Genomic DNA, 18,646 nt, shown 5'->3' with positions numbered 1-18,646 from the left:
GTGAGGACACAGGTGTCCCTCCCCTCCAGAGGATGTGAGGCTCTGTCAAAAAAAAAAAAAAAAAAAAAAAGAAAATGTGTTGATGGGGGAGATATTTGGCATCACAGCTGTACAGCCTTCACTAAACAACTGAGGAGTCAAGCTAAGGAACCACATCAATCTTGAGAGAGCCTATGTATTTAGGAGTTTATAACTTCCCTTGAGGTCATCCAGTAAGCTGTTTTGTGTGCTTCTGCTTAAGTGTGTTGGGATTAGCACATTTAAGATGCATGCTTTGCGCTCGAAACTTCAGAAGCTGCTCAAGACTCCAGTTAGAGTGAGATGCATACATAAATTAGCCAACAGAGGAAAAATGAACACCTTACAAAGGACAAATTTGTACAAATCAGTTTAGATAATCTGTTAAAAAAAAAATAACATGCTCAGCACAGAATCTTGATCTGTCATTTAGGGAGGGAAGAAGGCAATTGTTTATTTCTATTTACTGTAAGACACCTCAATAGACTCCTTTCCTCATTTAAAAAAACCCATCTAAAAGATTTAAAAAATAGATGTCGATGAGATAAGGTATTTCATTTGTAATGTTTGCATTATAAAATGAGTTATGCTTTAAATTTACTTGTGGATTACTGTGATTTACACAAGGCTAGAATTTGGCCATGATCTTCAATTCTGGGATTCCTAGACTTTGAATCACGGAACAGTTGCTCCTCTACCTATCATACTATAAAATGTGCAAAACTATCTTGAATACGTGCTTATTCAGGCTTCTATTTAAAAATAGATAATCCTAGAATGTTACAGCTGGGTGTGACTTCATACCTCAACTAATTTTGTGATTTCTCAATCCTGGCCGCACGTTGAAGTCATACAGGGAAATATAAATGACTACCAGAAAGCAGGCTTCTCACACCATCCAAGTCAACAACATTTAGGTGAGGGTCCAGATATTTGCCCGTCACACACACACAAGTTTAAAAGCTGTCCGGGTGATGCTCATGTGCAGCCAGGTTTGAGAACGATTGATCCGACCCGGCAGTTGACAGATAAGGAAACTGAAACCCTAAGAGGTGGGTCTAGAAGCTAAGTCTCCTGACTTTCAGATCCATGCTACAACTTAGAATGTGCCAAGTGCTTCCATAAGAGTGGCAGCTTTGAGATTTTTGTAGATCCCACATAATAGGGAGGATAAGCATATTAATTTAAAAAATTACTTTATATGGAATGAGGTCCACAGGTTCTCGAAATTTAAAGAGAGCTAGGTTATCTGGAAATGCAGACAAAAATACAAACATTCTGAGAAATGAAAGCAGTGTGAAAGACAGATTCGTATCTATTGAGGCTCAAAAAGTGGCAGAGGACATGCTAGTAGATGTGCTTGGCGAAAGCTGGAGACGAACAGGAGTTGTTTCATCATTTGTGCTAACATTATCGGTCTGCTCCTTCTAACTGGTAGGACTTGGGCACAAGCAGCTCAAACTGCCAACATAAAAGAATAGAAAATGGACTGAGAGGCGAAGTAACGAGGGGGGAGTGGAAAGCAACCCCTAGAAAAAATAAAACATGTCAGCTGCAGAAAATGGAGCTATTAAACTGACCAGCTTGCATCTTCTCTGTCATGATATTTCATGAGACCGCGTAATTTTCTGCAAGGACTTTCCCCAGGAGAGGGAAAGGGTTAAGATGGCTCGAACAGTAATGCAGCAGAAAATAAGCTCACCGCAGAGTGGCAAAGCAGCAAAGCCTTCCTGGGGACAGAGGGCTTTGGCAAAGCAAAGTCTGATGTTGATATTGGCATTTGAGTGTGCTGGTTAGTTTGACGTTTCTATTCATAAAAACTTAGTTTAAAAGGTGTTACCTTACATCCTGAAGCCCTTTAATGTGTTAGAATCTAGCAGAATATTTCCTTAAAAATGTTACAACTCTTCTTTAAGTTTTCAACTAGGTGGTCTCTGTGTATACAAATATTTACTTATAAGTGTGTGAGATAAGATAAACTGTGATCTTGAATTCACTATAAAATGCTAATCATGGAACTGAATAATCATTATTTGATGCTTTGTGGCTAATGGCAGGGCCATCCATCAGTTTTCTTGTTTGTTAACACAGCTTTATTTTGTGGCTTTATTCTTGATCAATTGCTTCACTGACAGGGAGATCAAATGTGTCCTTTTCCTAGTGTCTCCCGTGGTATACAGGAAATACACAGCTGCAGTAATTCTAGCTTATCAGTGACATTTTCTCCTAAAGCATATAGTTAGGGTGAATGAATTCACTTATTTTAAAATGAGAAATGTAAAACTATATGAAATTTCGACTTTAATAAAAAGGTATGCATGTAGAACAGAAGTGAAAGGTTTCTCATCTATGCAACACAAGATGCTTACATGATTTTCCCCTTTTTCTCTCTTTTCTGTTATTCGATCGTCTTATAGTTTAAGGCTTCTATTCAAAAGAGTTATAAAATGACATGTAATACACAGTTCACTATAACTAAGGAATCAGTAAAACTGTTCCCCATTTTAGTTTGAAATGATCTAAAAGCACAAGGCTCACATTTTGATAGTTGGCACTCAACTAGAACAACAAAAAAGAACTAAATAAGGTAGTGTGGTAGGTAATAGGTCTAATTTCACCGCCTGCCTAGAGAGCTGGATTTGAGAATGTATTCACTTACCATTCCCAGTTGCTACTTTGGGCAATATTTTATATTTTAACTAGCAATGCTAGAGCAAGGAAAGAGACAGGGATGTTGCAAGAAAATTATTCAAAGGGAAAAACAAGAGGCATGTGAGGCTTCACACTGGACTGTCTTGCTAAAGCACCACATAAAATAAATGCATTTTCATATCTAGACCAAAGTTCCTTGTATACAGTTAGTTTTGCTTCTAGTCATGTGTCTTGTCACAGTGAACTCTGGACATAAGTATGACATGCCTCTCTATTAAAAATTAATCCACCCAGGTCAGTTGACATCGCAGCAGGTCTGAAATAACAGAGATAAAAGCTGCATGCTTGCTACTGAAGTAATAAAAAAGACTAGGCCCTGGGGGACTTCCAGTTCAGACTCCATAGTACACATGGATATAACGGAAATTTTCTGTAGAAAGAGGGACATATCTCTGAGTAATGCTATCGTGGTCACTGGGACATAGCTACTCTCTGCTTGGCTGGCTGGATCCACTTACTATACAAAAGAAAACCGGCTATTGAGATGATTTATTTCTCAGAAATCTGCACAGAATTAAGGGGGCTGATGTTTTCCACATTTCCTTTCCAACTGTATTATTTAGAGCCATTACTCCTTGGCAAGATGTAACCATCTTTCTGCTCAGCTGAGTTAGGAGGTACTTGGACATCCCAGACATAGAAAGATACAAGCCTCATGGTGGAGGCTCTTTCCTGAAAGAATTTTATAACATTTTTAGTGTTCCAAAATTTAGAACAATGTTAGTCCTATTAAATTGTTCAATTAGTCTTGTAAACTATCAGAGTTAGGAAGAACTAGAGTAGTCAGCTTTATCAATCACAAATTTAATCCTTACATTTCATATAACTGCTTTGTCCCTGTTTGCAAAGTTAACAAGCAAGCCCTTAGTAGCTCCATTTAAATCATTAATAAATGTGTGGAACAGGATAGGGCTGAGGACTTTTTACCTAATGAGAATACCCCCGTGTGAGTTGACTTGGATCCACTTATGTGCACATTTAAGAACAGTTGTTTCATCAGTTACTAATTCACTACCCCACCTGTCTTCTCTCCTGCTTCTCTGACAGTCAGGCTATCATTAAGGCCCTGTCAGAGGCCCAGCTGAAGTCTTTTCAAATGCACCATTTCCCTAATCTAGAGTCTAGTATTAATAATATCAAAGAAAGGAGGTTGGTGTGACGTGGTTAATCCTTAGTAAATCTGTAGAGGACCTAGTAATACTGATTCCTCTTGTGTTCAGAGTCATCCATGGCCATTTGGTAAACTGCACTCTGGTTTCAAAGAAGGCAAACTTAGGCTGTCTTTTCCTGAAGCTATACTTGGAAAGATTTATGGAAGATAAAACTAACACTCACATAATACCTACTAAGTGCCCATACTGTGCTGCGCACTTAGCATATTTTAGCTCATTTAATCCTTGCATTACTTATTAAATAGATACTACTGTATCGACTATTCATTATTACCTACTGTTACCACCCTATTTAAAGATGGGAAAATTAAGGTGAAAACCAAGGCAGGTTTACTAACTTGTCGTAAAGCTGATAAGCAGCAGAGCCAGGATTTGAACCCAGGGAATCTGGCTTGTAACTACTTTGATCTGTTGCCTGTAAGGATATAAAACTGACATTGTTTGGAAAGAGGCATCAAGTGGAAGTGAGGAGACTTTGTTACTCTGAATCATCAGTTTGCTTCTTTTGGCCTCAGTATTCTTTATCTGTATAACAGGAAGGTTCAAGCGGAAGGTCTTTTGAGATCTCTTGCTTTTCTATGATACTTTTAGCGAATTTCCTTTCCAAAGTTACTTTCAACAAGCAGTATGTTTTAGATATATGAAGTATCTTATGCCCTTTTAAAAATACCACCCAGCTCCCCAGTTTTTGAAATGGGGAATTGTTATGTTGCCCAGGCTGGTTTTGAACTCCCAGGCTGAAGTGATCCTCCTGCTTCAGCCCCTTAGGTAGTAGGGACTCCAGGCACAGACCACCATGCCTGGCTTAAAATGCCCCTTTAAATTTAATTTCATCAGGACATATTGAATAGAGTAGCTGACTGCTTAAACCCCAGTACTTACACAAGGAGTATCCTCAAATCAACATAATTGACTGCTTGGGAACATTCTAATTATGCAACTCTGAAGAGCTTTAAATAACACAGAATAGTATATTAAATTTGTATATTCATTTAACTCTGGTGAAAGGAAATCCTAGTAATAACAGTCATATGGATAAAGCAAATAATAAAACAGCTATGTATATTTAAAAAGGATAAAGTACGCCTAGTATTTGCCAATAAGCATGACCAGACTCGGATCCTACGTTCACTTTGTGAGGGTTCCATTCTACATGTCCTATGGAATCTATTTATTAGTTTCATTTCCCTTTTGTTTCCTTGATGTTGAGTCCCAGAAGCCAATGAACATCATTTTCGTGTGGAGGGGCAGTACTTAGTGAATAGCCTGCTGGTGCTCGCCTCTGCAGTAAGTATTGCTTCACCTGATATTCTAAGATTCCACGTGAATGTGAGAGTATGAGCTATGGTATGGGGATGGGAAGGAGCAACCAAACAAAAGAGGGGATGGTGGCTTGAAGACTGGTGATGGGGGCTTGCAGGTGGATACTGGTTCAGGTGGTTTTTGCTAATTACGACCTTATAGCTATATTAATGCTAAAGTTACAATAAGTACATAAGCTTAAAAAAAAAGGTCACTGAAAGCAGTAACCAAATGATCAGAATGGCCTTAGTGTGAATTCATGTAGATTTTAAAGATATGTACGTTCAATAACAAATGCGGTAATTGGCAAAACAAAAATAAAAAAAGTTAAAGCAAGTTATCTCAAAAACTACTTGGAATACACAATCCACTTTCCCAAGCCTATCAAAATGCAATGTATTTTTTTCCAATAACTTAAAAAAAAATCCATCTAGATTTCTAAAATAAAATGTTGGTTCCTTCAATTATAATCTGAAGGAAAATTCTTTATGTTAATAGCTTTAAGGAAACTATAAACTGGCTTGCGGTCACTCTGAAGAGTATTCTCAGCTTTATATTAGCATTATTTCAGTGGCTGGGAGAGACGATACATTTATGACTAACCAAGATAAAAATAACAAACTGAGTCCATTTTAGGAGAAAGAAAAAATATGGCTAATTTGAATTCTAACCAAAAATCCTAGTTTTTATCTAGAGCTTTAGTGTAGACCATATCACTAAGACTTGTGCAAATATAACATTTATGTTTTTGGTTACTACGTTTTTCTTTTATTTGGGTAACAGTGACTACTATGGGACTTTTTTGGGGGAGGTGGGGGCAAAGGTTGTTTTTAACGTACGAATTAAAAACTAATATGTGACTTTTTCACAGTACACAAAAATGAAAGAACATAAAGGTACTCAGGAATATATAACTGAAATTACAAATTAAACAACCCTGCGTTTTGCTGCTCAGTGAATGCCTTTTGAGCTGAAAATGTCTGACAAAATCTCAGATCCACTGCCTAATTATATAAAAAGAACTAGAACAGGTTTCTTAGATTGCAAGGACAGAACTAGAGTAAAAAATAGTTTGTTTTCACTGAAGCCCTGGATGCCAGAAATGGAGTTTACTCCTTCTCACCTGGTGGTCTTTTCAGCTTTCCTCTTGATCCTTCATCTAACGTCATTAACATAACTTCTTGGATTAAAAAAGAGGGGAAAGTGGGTAGGGAGAGAAGACAAGGAGATCCACGTGCTGAAACGGGACTGATTTTTCACAGCTAAGACCCCCGGTAAGTCATTGTGTTAAGTCATGCTGCTGTATTGGAATCAGGTGCACAATTTTTCCCTCCTTGCAGCCGTCACGCACATACTGTATAGAGGTAGACTGGCATTTATTTTGGATCCACATTGGTATGTGTTTGGATGCAGACACATGGATAATGAAAGAACAAGCAGCTAGATAAAACTGCTGCAATATCCTCCTAGAAACACAATTTTGACAAGGCTACTCTCTTCTTCGCAAGTACATTTCTAACGTTTTCACCAAAGTCTCTAGAAAATCTGAAGCACTCACTGTATTACAGGCTTTCAGTAAGATGCATGTATTCAGTGTTCTTTCTGATAAGCAAATTCCTTAAATTTGCTAACCTGAAAAAAAAAAAATCTATCCATAAAAACAAACATAGAAACAAAGCAAACCAAAACGTCATTCTTGAAAAATGGGAAGGAGATTTCATGAAAGAGGCAGGCGGCTGGCATGCAGCAGTGGAAGATCGCGCCACAGAAGGTAGAAATCCTAAGAGCACACGGGTTCCCTATTACTCGGCTTGGTACTATGAGGGGGAAAAGACACGCACATATCAGCGCCCCTGGTGAGTCACAAAGAAAAATAAAAGGCCTGCAAGGTGACACTATGATGAAGGGCAAGCGTATTTTCTTTCTTAGATTGCAGCCGCCCTCAGCAACATTTACCCTGAGGTATTCCTATGCCAGGTCAAGGATTTTCAGTCATTTAGAAATGCAGTTACTTCTGCACGCATAGCTCTCTCTTTCACCCACACTCTCACACGGTTACATGCCTCTCATTTGTGCTTATTTATATATGCTTTAATGATGGCAAATCATCCAAGTATCAGACAACCCTACCTTCCCAGTTCTTTTCATCACACAATGCAGTCAGGTCCAACTGGGGCACTTCGGAGACAAAGCTCTCCTGCTGGTCACCGGCATCTTGATTCCTCTGCTGTTTAGTGTCAGATAGGCTAGGATGCTCCTGGATCTTCATTGTGGGGCTCTGCAATAACAGCACAATGTCCCCAAATATCTACTGTTTGCCCAAACCCAAAAACGTCTGCAGCAATTCCACTCCTTCAGGATAAAACCTTCCAAGCCACAGCTGCTAATGCATCCAGCACAGAAATAAAAATCATGGCTGGATGCCCCCCGGATCCTAGCTGGCCACTTGCATGCAGAAAGCAACTGTCCATCTGTGCTCCTTTAACTTTCCCCAGGCTGCTCTTCCCGATAACTGCAGGCAGCTGACAGTCTTGGTGATTACTGATTGGGGCCAGGAATGAGGGAAAGGAGTTTGGTGTTTTCTTAAAGGAGTATGGCTCTCCTGACTGTAAACAACAACGATGAAAACCGGGCTACTGCTGTTGCTAAGGCTGTAGTAGCAACATGGTGTCTTTCGCAGGTGGACTTCTTTGCCCCTTAGGTAAACAGTCCTGCGAGCCAGGAACAGAGGCTGTGTACGTGAAAGCTCCCCTGCCAGCCCTGGCTGCTTAGATCAATTAAGCGGGGCTAGCTGCACATTCCCAGATTTCCTGTGGTTGTTTTCTCGCTGAGTACTGGGAGAACAGACTATTTATGGAGGAGCTCTGGGTATTAAAGCATTGTTTGCGCAAATTCAAACAGCACCGGGGTTTGGTGTCTCATCTCAGCTAGCAGTAAAGAATACGGACTCTGGAAATGAGCCAAAATTACATAGGGAGCAATTTTTTTTTTTTTTTTTTTTAAGTAAAAAGTCAAGAGCTGGCAAGTCAGTGATGCATAATTCATGTCTTACAAATACGCAACTGTCACTTGTTTTCCTACTATTCATCTACTCTGAATATTAAATACTTGGCTATACTTGCTTACACCAGGCTAGGACATCTGAGGGAATGGAGAAATCCTCCCCAAAAGGCTGATATTCACATCAATAATTTTATGTTTAAACAAATTGCACTGAAATTAATTTTTTTTAAACCTTCTTCTCTGGGTCATTCGTAAATTCAACCACTGTCAGTCTTCCCTGTCTCATACAATTATAAACAAAAGTGTTTATGAAACAGTTTGCTCACAAATGTATTCCTTAAGTACTACAGATGGGTACAAAAGATCTTCTTTTGGAGTAACTACAAATGTACTTTGGCAAATATACTATAATTAAATGAAAAAACTAAAAACATCTGGAAATCAAAAGTGATTTCGTTAATGTATGAGAAACGTTCCTATGCTTAAAGCACTACTTAAGACTTGCAGCTACTTTTAATAGCTCTCCAACCCACTTTGAAATCATCAGGGAATAGCCAGGGCTTTCTACTATTATATTTCCCTGAAATGATGCATGGAGACATATTTTCTTCACATTTGGGATAAAATGAAATACCATCATTCAGGTCCTGATGAGCCACTAAAGTCTTATAGAAATGCCAAGTAAATCTGGAGATTTAAGATACTTTAAAAATGCAGTTTGTTTACTGGGGAAAAAGCCAGATTAGGCATTTATGTCACAAAAAGTATTTTTCCCTGAAGCTAAAGCCTAAGTGGACCAGGGTTAAATGCCCAAATCTAGTTCTCAGCTTTTTAAGTTACAAAGCCACTCAGTCACCAATTGTGTGTGTGCCTGGGTTGTGGGGGAGCAGGGGTGCAGGCGGGGGAAAGCAAAAGAGAGTGAGAATATGCATACAGCAAATAGGCATTTTCTCAAAAAGATTTAAAATGCTCATTACCTTTACAGGCATCAAAAAAAGAATACTAGAAATACGATTTCATTTTTCAAGTATGGTATTTCCTTCACGAGGAATATACATCAAGTCATTTATGTCATCATGCCATGGAAAGGACAAGGGTTTTGCTTACAGGCAGACCTGGGTTTGAAGTGTGGCTCTGACATTTACTAGCCTGGTGCCCTGGCTGAGTTGCTTCCCTTTTCTGAGCCTCCATTACCTAACCTTTAAAATGATATAAGTGATACCAACTTTGCAAAGTTCTTTCGAAGATCTGTCAGAAGGTATGAAGGGCCTCTAGCATGATGTCTGGGGCAGGAGAGACACAAATGAAAGCCATTATTCTTTCTCTACTACTATCTGACACCATATGAAGACAAATGAATAAAACACCGGCACGCCTCAGAATTGCTAGAGAGAGGAATTGGAGACAAAGCAAATACATTTGCAATTTGAGGGGAGGCATACTGCAACAAAGGATGGAAGACAATGTCAAATGCATTATGAAAACATTTTAGTGAAAAGAGCCACTAGCGCATCCATCATGAATCAGCAACAGAAATTTTGATTTGGGGGCAGATAGGTGTGGGCTGGAGGGGTGAGGGAGGACGGCACATCACACAGAAGGAAGGAGGAATACCAAGTGCAGATGCAGGCACGAGAGCGTGGCATGCTTGGCTACAGCAAGAGAAGAGTTTCAGGGTGACCAGTGCTTAGAACAAGAAGGGGGAATGGCAGATAACAGGGGTGTCAGCTAAGTAGATGCTGGACTGTGAAAGGCCTTATATACCGGGCTAAATATTATATACTTATATATTCAAAAAATATTATTTCATAATAGGGCTGCCTATTATGTCTTTAGAGATACAAAGACAAAACTTATTCAAAAGAAATGATTTTTCAGTACCTACTATTTGCTAGATGTTTTTTTCACACACTGGTGAAACTATGGTGGACACACAAAATCTCTGTCATAATGAGTCTTACAGAGAAGACAGTTAACGAAAAACTGTTAGGGTTCTGGAGAAAAATAAAGGAATATAACAAATAAAAGAAAAATAAAGTAAGAGGGATGTCGGTGGTAGTGGTGGAGGCCTCTGTTTTATATTGAGTGCTCAGGGATGGTCTCTGTGATAAAGTGACAGGAGGTGAGAAAGTGGGTCATTTGTGGAAAGAGCATTCCAGGAAGAAAGAAGCCAAGTGCAAAGGCTCTGGGGCACGGTCAGTTTTTCTGTGTTTCAGGAATAGTACAGAGGTCACTGTTTCTGGAATCCAGGAAAGGATGGCCAGAGCCATTGTATACAGAGGGTGAGGATGTGTCATATATAATGAGGCATTAGGTAATTCACATCATAGACCTATGTCAACTTACATGAGCTTCTATACTTCCTGGCTGATTTGTGGTACAGCAGTGGAGAGATCCCTCCTACACAAACCTACACCAGCTGGCATAGCCCTGGACACCCTAAGCACAGCACACTCCAACTGCATGTGGAAACGCACGTACAGACTGGCCCTGTCCTGCTGTGCTCCCATCAATCCCTGAGGTTGCTTTCTTACTTGCCCAAGTCCCAACTTTTGGTCCTGCTGGTCTATGACGTGACAGGGTTGTCTTGCCTGGGGTTGCAGGCTGCTGATGGTTTTTTGTGCATGTGGGTGCCAGGGAGCCTGTCCTATGTCCTATGGCCCATGGTGAAGTACTTCAGGCTCCGTAAACACTAGCATAAAAACCGCCCTGCCTTCAAATGTTAGCGCAGTCTGGGTGAAGCATCTTGCCCAGGTGCACCACCCTCTCTAACAGGGCTCTTCACATAGTATTGCAAATATTATCTATTTCTCCTACTAGATCATTAAGGTTAAAACGTCAAAGGCATTCTCAAATATAAAAATATTTTTGGTCTCCACTTTTGTTGTTTACATGTCTAATATCTTCTGTTAAATCACAAAGTAAGTAAATTAATTTCACAATTTTCAACTCCAAGATCCTTGTACTGTGATGTCATATGCTAAACATCGTCAAAAATGCTGCACTATATGAGAACACACCAAATATTTGTGTATTGAAACAAATCGAGTGTTTGGCTTTTAGGTGAGACAACACAGTATGGCATATTAGGATGGGTTTTAGAGGCAGAGACTCACGTTTAGACACCAGCTTTACTAGCTGCAAGACTTTCAGTGAGTAAACGTCTTTGAACTTTAGCTTTTTTTTTTTTTTTTCCCCTCAAATACAGGAACAAGACTTTGTAAGGTTTGTGAGGATTAAAATGAAAAGTGTGTATAAAACAGCCTATAGGAACTATAAACAATGTTATTTCCATTTATACCCTACCTTCCTTTCCCATTCATTCATTCATACATTTGGCAAGTGTTTACTGAACACATGCTATGTCCCTGGCACTGGAAATTAGTAGCAAGCAAGATAAGGGATTTAGTGCAAGAGAGAGACACTGAACATACAAGTGCCAAGTATCATGTGTGTTATAAAAGAAACGTAGGATGCTAGGGGGCAAATATAAAGAGAGCTCATCTCTCCTGGGGCCTCAGGTAACATTTCACATTCAGGTCAAGGAGCCATTAATTATGAAGCTATCAGTCTAATCTTTGCCAAGACTTATCCCTGTCCAGCTGGACCTACCTTTTTCTATCCTCAGACTTTATTTGATCCTGTTCTTTCTCTGGCTTCAAATAGTTGGCGAATTTTTGTTTTATTCCTTCTATTGCCCTGCACAGGATATAGTTAAGTGGCCTAATAGTTTATCAGAGCCAGGAATGACAATATCAGAAAATATGCCATATAATGCAGTTTGCATAGGAAGAAACGACAGTATTAACAGAAGAACTACACAGAACCACAAACATTTTTTGTTTGGCCTGACAATAAAGGAAAAGTAGACATAAATTTTCAAAATCTATGTGAACTCCAAAGCTTCATTAGGCTTTGGCTATTGGACTGATTTGGAAGCGAATGTGAAGTAAATAGAGCTTGTTAATTTTTCTGGTTATAATATTAAAACAAAGTCCTAAAGCTTCCATGAAAACAGTGAAGTCAAAATAACAGTCATCCATTTCATAAATACTTTTCAGAAATTCACTTTTTCAGGGCAAATAAGAGCCTGCACTTAAGATCTTGTGATAACTAATATTAATTCTCAGTCTTGATTGAAAAGCCTTGTCTTCTCTCCTTCTCTCTTTTTCTTTTCCTTTTTGTTTTGAAGCAGGATAAGAAACATGGAACTAGTCTTTTTTTAAAATTATGAATGTCTTGTTTGTTATCAAAGGTATGCTTCTAAGCTCTCTTAAGCAGTAGGCTTAGAAAGCATAAAGAATGTAAAAATATTTTGAAAGAACTTAACACTTCACTGACCTTGTAATTCTGACATAAAATGATCTCTCCCAGATAATGTAATTCCCTCACATGTAGTTAATAATTCTTACTTGTTTTGACTTCTCAACAGAGATTCATTGTAAGGTTTTAGTTTTAATATTCTGGATTTTATAGAGAAGAATAAAATATTTTCATCATAGAAAACAGGGATTAAATTGCAGCGTAAAGTATAAACTCCCTTGGAAACAGAACTCTGAAAATCGGTAATTTCAGGGATATCTTTTAGAATCTAGAAAATGCTAGTTTTAAGGATTACCTATCTTCTGGATACTTGTAGTTTGTTAAAAGAGTTTAAAAATACACAGAAGAACAAAGACTGTAGATTTTGCATGCCCAGGGAGCAGTGTGCTAGGCTCTTCCTCATGTTATCTCATTTCATATTGCCCAGATAAGATATTTTATTAAAATATCAGCCTTTCTGAACCTACCTGAAGAAATTGTACTTTAATTTTGGACATTTCAAAGTGACTCCTGACTTTTTTTCTCATTGGCAGTGTGTCACTAAACAAATTTTAATCCAAACCACATAAGGAACTCATGAAATAGAAATGGGTAACTATTATTGATCAATGCCCATCTGAGATCTCAGAACTTCTGAGATTAGTTGCATAATTAAAATAAATTAAAAAGATATGAAATAAAGGGATAAGCCCATGTTCACTTTCAACACATACCTTCAAACAAAACACATTTAAGGCTGCAAACTGATTATTTAAGAACTGGGGTCACAGTTGTAACTTCATTTGCCTTCGAGCCGCAGATCTAAGAGAAGCCTCTCTCTGCCTGTCTCTAAAGAGCATTTCTGAGGCTGAAAACAAGTGTTCCTCATTCTAATGGAAACAGTAGTCCCCCCCAAAAAATCACCTTTCCGCAAGAGCTGTCATTTGCTATGTTATCTTATATGAATCTGAGATTTTACAAGGAGAATTTTAAATCACAATACTAATAAGGACGAAGTCTATCTTAATGGAAAACAAAATTAGAAATATTACAATATATATTCAATAGTGGACATGTAAAATCTGACATCTCAATCTTATGCAATGAGACCTGAAACAAAATAAATACTGGTTAAACAGAACTCTAGGAGGAGTAACCAAAGTATAGACTTATTTTTCATCACTGAAAATGAAAGGTTATTGATGTTTTTACTAGAAAACCAGATTAAATACTGGGTGGTGTAAGTTTTAGGAAGTACTACATATATTAAAAAGTAGTAAATAACAGCACACTGAAACAAAGAAAAAACCCCTACAAAATGGAAAACAGTTCTTTTCACTGTCTTTCATGGATAATAACACAATAAATTTCCTTCAGTGAAAGAAGCACATGCTTTCACAAGTAGAAATCATCCCAATCTTGTGTAGTGATGTCTTATTTTTCTCCTTTGGTGCAGCTGTGATAGAAAGGTGACATGGAGAGCTTAGTCTAGATTTTAGTTCACCACCTAATTTTATCTCCTAACCAAAACCATCATGATGACAATGATTATTATTAGTGAATGCCTAAGCAGTGCCAGCAGTGGCACTGGGCACTGATTGGTGGCTGCACATGGATAACACACATAAGAAGAGGACTTGGCACATGGAAGAAGGATGTGAGATTGTTTCCCCATGATTCATCCACTGTCCTGGGAGCTGTCCACCAAAGACCAAGGCAGACTGAGTTCAGTTTAGTTTGCCATTTAGTTTGTGTGCTACTTGGAATTTATGAGTTAATGCTATGAAGTCCATCCACAAAAGTTACTTTTATTCCCTTTTACCTCATAAAAGATAACAGGCACAAAAGGAAAGAACTGAGAAGACCTCTCCAGGAGACTGGCAAAGCAATTTTCTTTAAAATCATGTTAGATGGGAGATGAGTAGGTGCTTCCTGTGAGTGGAGAAAGATGGCAGTGAAAGGATAAAACCATAAAAAACAAAACACAACATGACACTAACATGGGGGAAACATGATCTTTAAAAAGATGCCTAGAGATAAGAAAAGAATGTCAGCTTGTTGCCTGGGTCCCAAGGAAGGAAGCATAAATGAGTTGGAAATAGATGAAAAAAGTGGCTCAGAAGCTGTGGGGTCAGAAAGAGGAAGCATTCCCCTCCTATTATCTGGCTAAATTATCTAGTGAAGAAGTATATATATGACAAGAGTTGAATACAGTAGATATGAGCATTAGCATGTGTTCAGGGAGTGGGGATTAATTTCTAGGATTTTTATGCACTTTTTAAAAATTATTATTATACTTTAAGTTCTAGGGTACATGTGCATAACGTGCAGGTTTGTTACATATGTATACTTGTGCCATATTGGTGTCATGCACATTTTTTAATAATACAATTTTCTAAGAGGGTCTGTAGCTTTCTGATTTTTAAGCTGTAAAACTCCATGGGGGAATAGACTGTGGCTGTCATTAAATCACAGCTCCTAGCACAGTACCTGTACCTAGTAGGATTTAATATATGTTGTTGATTAAATCCATCAGTGAATTCGGTCAGTGCCCAACAGAGATTAAGAATTATTGCGTTAGAGGGAATGTTCTCTTTATATCGACAGTCAGAATTTAAGAGTGGGTTAAGAAAAACTTTACTTCTTGAAAAGCAAAACTGATAAGATTGAAGGTGGAGTTGGAAGTATCTGGACGTAGTAGATTGCATACACATACATGAAATAAAAATGATGCTCGGCACACTGAATGGGAGCTGGAGTTGGGAGAAAGGGAAACCAAATACTTGGGTCAGCATGGTGATGCCTGGAGGACAAGTGGGAGGCCAGGGAAGTAAATCAAACTTGAAGATACAGATGACATAAGGGAGGTGAGAGGCTTTTATCTCCAATGTCTATTTAAAATGAGAGACAAAACTCAGCAAACAAATTGGATTAAGTAACTCAAAGTGAATTTATGTTAATTTGAAGATTCATGACCTAATCCTTGTGACTAAGACTCACTACCTACATATTTCAATCACTTAAAAAATGCATCAAATTGTGGAAAATAAAACCAGTAGCTTTGACTTTTTGTTTTGTTTTACTTTATAGAAAATCTAAAGAGAAATTCTTGTGCTATTAAAGTTTATCATCATAAGCAAAACAAAATAATTCACAAAGGAAAATAATGGAGTTCTTACGATTTCTCAAGGAATCTTTAAGTTTGGTATTTGCCTTTCTAATCAATCACAGTCATATTACTTAGCTCATTGTCCCTTACTGACAGACTAATATTTCAGAGGGACACTGAAGAGTGTATGAACAGCTCCATCACAGTCTTACTCTTGCTTGTTAGTTACTCACCTCGAAATGCTGAGTGTGTCCACCATCTTTTTCACCTCCTTTCCTATAAATAACAGCAACAACAACAAAATCATAAAATATCTACTTGTTTTATAACAATGTTTTTCATCCATTGATATTATAATTTTATTTTAAGAGTATGTTGAGTAGCTCTAAGCCTAATACTTACAAAATTCAAAAACAAAACACAAAACGAAAAATTAATCAAAACAAAGCAAACTGGAAACACAAATAAACATGACTATAGTTATTTGCCTTCAATAGCACTGTGATAGATTTTCTATTCTAAGCATTTTCCTTGCTATAAAATATTGCTGGTAAATATATAGTCCTTTAAATCCAATCTTTTTAGTTCTTATAATTCACATTGCATTACATGAAAATAACCTTTTCCTGCCCTTGGAAAGAATATTAGGAGATAATTCTAAAATTACCTTTCATCGGACATCCGTTCAAAACCATCAGGTCCGGTTCTCTCATGAGATCGAGTGGAATTTAGACTTTCCATATTCTGTAACAGAACCATTATTGGTTGTCCAACAGGAATGGTAAGAAATATGCAATGCAGACCCTCCTTTTTTTAAAATAGAAAAATCACATAATATGTATATATAAACTAATTCTAGTCCTCATATTTTTATCTTTGTTTAAACTAGTAAAATTATGACAGTTTATTATATCCTACTTTCATAGAATTGTCTATTGAACTTTATCATCCTTTTAACAAAGATATGTGACAGCATCACAAAAATGGCCATTGTGCCCTATAATGTCTCTCTTAGGTATTATCCACTTTGGACAGCTAAATAGCAAAACCCAGATTGTTACAGAATCAGGGTGGGTCAGACTTAGAATTGAGGAATCTGACCTCGAATCTCATCAGAAACTGATGTAACATTTTCTCTCTCTCTCTCTCTCTCTCTCTCTCTATATATATATATATGTTTAAGAATGTATATATACATATGCATACACACATTTATATATATTCAGTGTATATTGATAAAATTGAAGGTGGAGTATACACATTTGTATATATATACATACATACATATATGCACACACACATACATACTTAGTGTATACTGCTAATATTATCTAGAGTAACATGTAGCTTATACATAAGCTGTAAAATATCTATAAACAGAAATGAAAATTTAAGAACCTTTCTACAATATTTAATGTTAATCTTTATATTAGCCAAGATGGAAAAAGACAGAAAACCTAATTTGAATAGTATGCATTTTCAGCTGACCAGGTAGGGTTACTGCTTACCAGGAGGCATATATGTAAGATTTTTTTGACTGCCTCTGTGAATATGGCCAATGCTTTCTAAATATCATTCAGGTGACTGGAACAGAATAAGTAAGCCATTTCCTTGAAGGGAGATTACACATAAGCAAACAAGAGAATATCTGAATTCAGCAAACTCAAAAACAAAGCTGCCTTGGAAATTTGGACCTGAATTTTGTTAACTCAGATTTATATCTGCATTAAAAGGATATTAAGCATAATCCACTCATCCTGTGTCATCAAAGTAAATTATACATATATGAAAGTAACATATGTTCATCTACATATCAATAACATTCCATTATAATAAAACCCTTTACTAAGTAAATCTAATTAAGGTTCACAATAATCCCATGAAGTTGGCATTTACAACGATCTCCACAAAATAAACACATAATTAGAATAGAAAACTAATCTTTGGCTTGGTAGATAGCTGAATTATTTTCCATTTATGTTGGTTTGGCCAATCTGCCTGGAATTCTCAGTTTGACACCCTGGGCTCCATTAAAGAATAGAAACAAAGAGAGATATCATAACATAATAGTTACGACGGTGACTCTGAATCAGAATACTTGGGTTAGAATTCCAGTTCTACCATTTGCCAATTGTATGACCCTACTTCAGCCTTAATTTCCTCATCTGGAAAATGAAGATGGCAACAATAGTTAACATAGGGTGGTCATGAGGATTAAATAAAGTGATACATAAAGTACTAGAATAATGATTGGCGCGGTGACTCACACCTGTAATCCCAGCACTTTGGGAGGCTGAGGCGGGCAGATCACGAGGTCAAGAGATCGAGACCATCCTGACCAACATAGTGAAACCCCATCTCTACTAAAAATACAAAAATTTGCTGGGTGTGGTGGCACGTGCCTGCAGTCCCAGCTACTTGGGAGGCTGAGGCAGGAGAACTGCTTGAACCTGGGAGGCGGAGGTTGCAGTGAGCCGAGATTGCGCCACTGCACTCCAGACTAGCAACACTGAGAGACTCCGTATCAAAAAAAAAAAAAAAATAAAATAGAATAATGCCTGGTACATTTAATGAATACTGTTAATAATATAATTAATGAATTGTTGATGTTATTGTTTCTGAACCAAGAAAAACATTTTATTGTTATTTGTTATAATATCTCCAAGATGTTTGTTATAATGTCTCCAAGGAAAATATTTTACTGTTATTTGTTCACAGTCAAGACACTGTCCGAAGAACAGGAAATACAGTGTTTGTGTCTGCCATTAGAATACTAGAATACTGAGCATCAATTTACACACTTAGATAATTTTAGAATGGATCCGAGAAATTAAAAATTACAACATTCAATTTTATTCATACCTCTAAAGTTTGAGTTAGAAGAGGCCTTTATAAAATGGCTCCCATTAAATCAAGAATAATTGCTCTTATTACCTGAGTGTGACTTTCCTGATGAAGAGGGATGTATCTATGACAAAGAATCTTTGTTCCCATTGGTAATCTTCAATAGATTATCAGAATCTTTAGT

At 37.5% G+C, this 18,646-nt stretch overlaps 1 protein-coding gene across 3 annotated transcripts in view; it reads right to left on the bottom strand.

Annotated features, from left to right (window-relative positions):
* Positions 1–18,646, bottom strand: part of FAM13A (family with sequence similarity 13, member A) — a 54,578-nt gene that overhangs the window by 24,889 nt on the left and 11,043 nt on the right. For 2 of the 3 annotated variants that reach the window (XM_011990718.1, XM_011990719.1), the window contains exons 2-4: positions 16,286–16,362; positions 15,852–15,894; positions 7,335–7,482 (exon numbers count right to left, since the gene is read on the bottom strand). In XM_011990718.1, the coding sequence (XP_011846108.1) occupies positions 7,335–7,482; positions 15,852–15,894; positions 16,286–16,359 (265 nt within the window). In that variant the 5' untranslated portion in view covers positions 16,360–16,362. Of the gene's footprint in view, positions 1–7,334; positions 7,483–15,851; positions 15,895–16,285; positions 16,717–18,646 lie in introns of those variants that run through there. The other variant, XM_011990717.1, reaches the window with a different exon arrangement.

The sequence above is a fragment of the Mandrillus leucophaeus genome, unplaced genomic scaffold (genome assembly GCF_000951045.1).
Source record: "Mandrillus leucophaeus isolate KB7577 unplaced genomic scaffold, Mleu.le_1.0 Scaffold381, whole genome shotgun sequence".
Taxonomy (NCBI): Eukaryota; Metazoa; Chordata; class Mammalia; order Primates; family Cercopithecidae; genus Mandrillus; species Mandrillus leucophaeus.
This window is presented reverse-complemented; position numbering and strand designations above follow the sequence as displayed.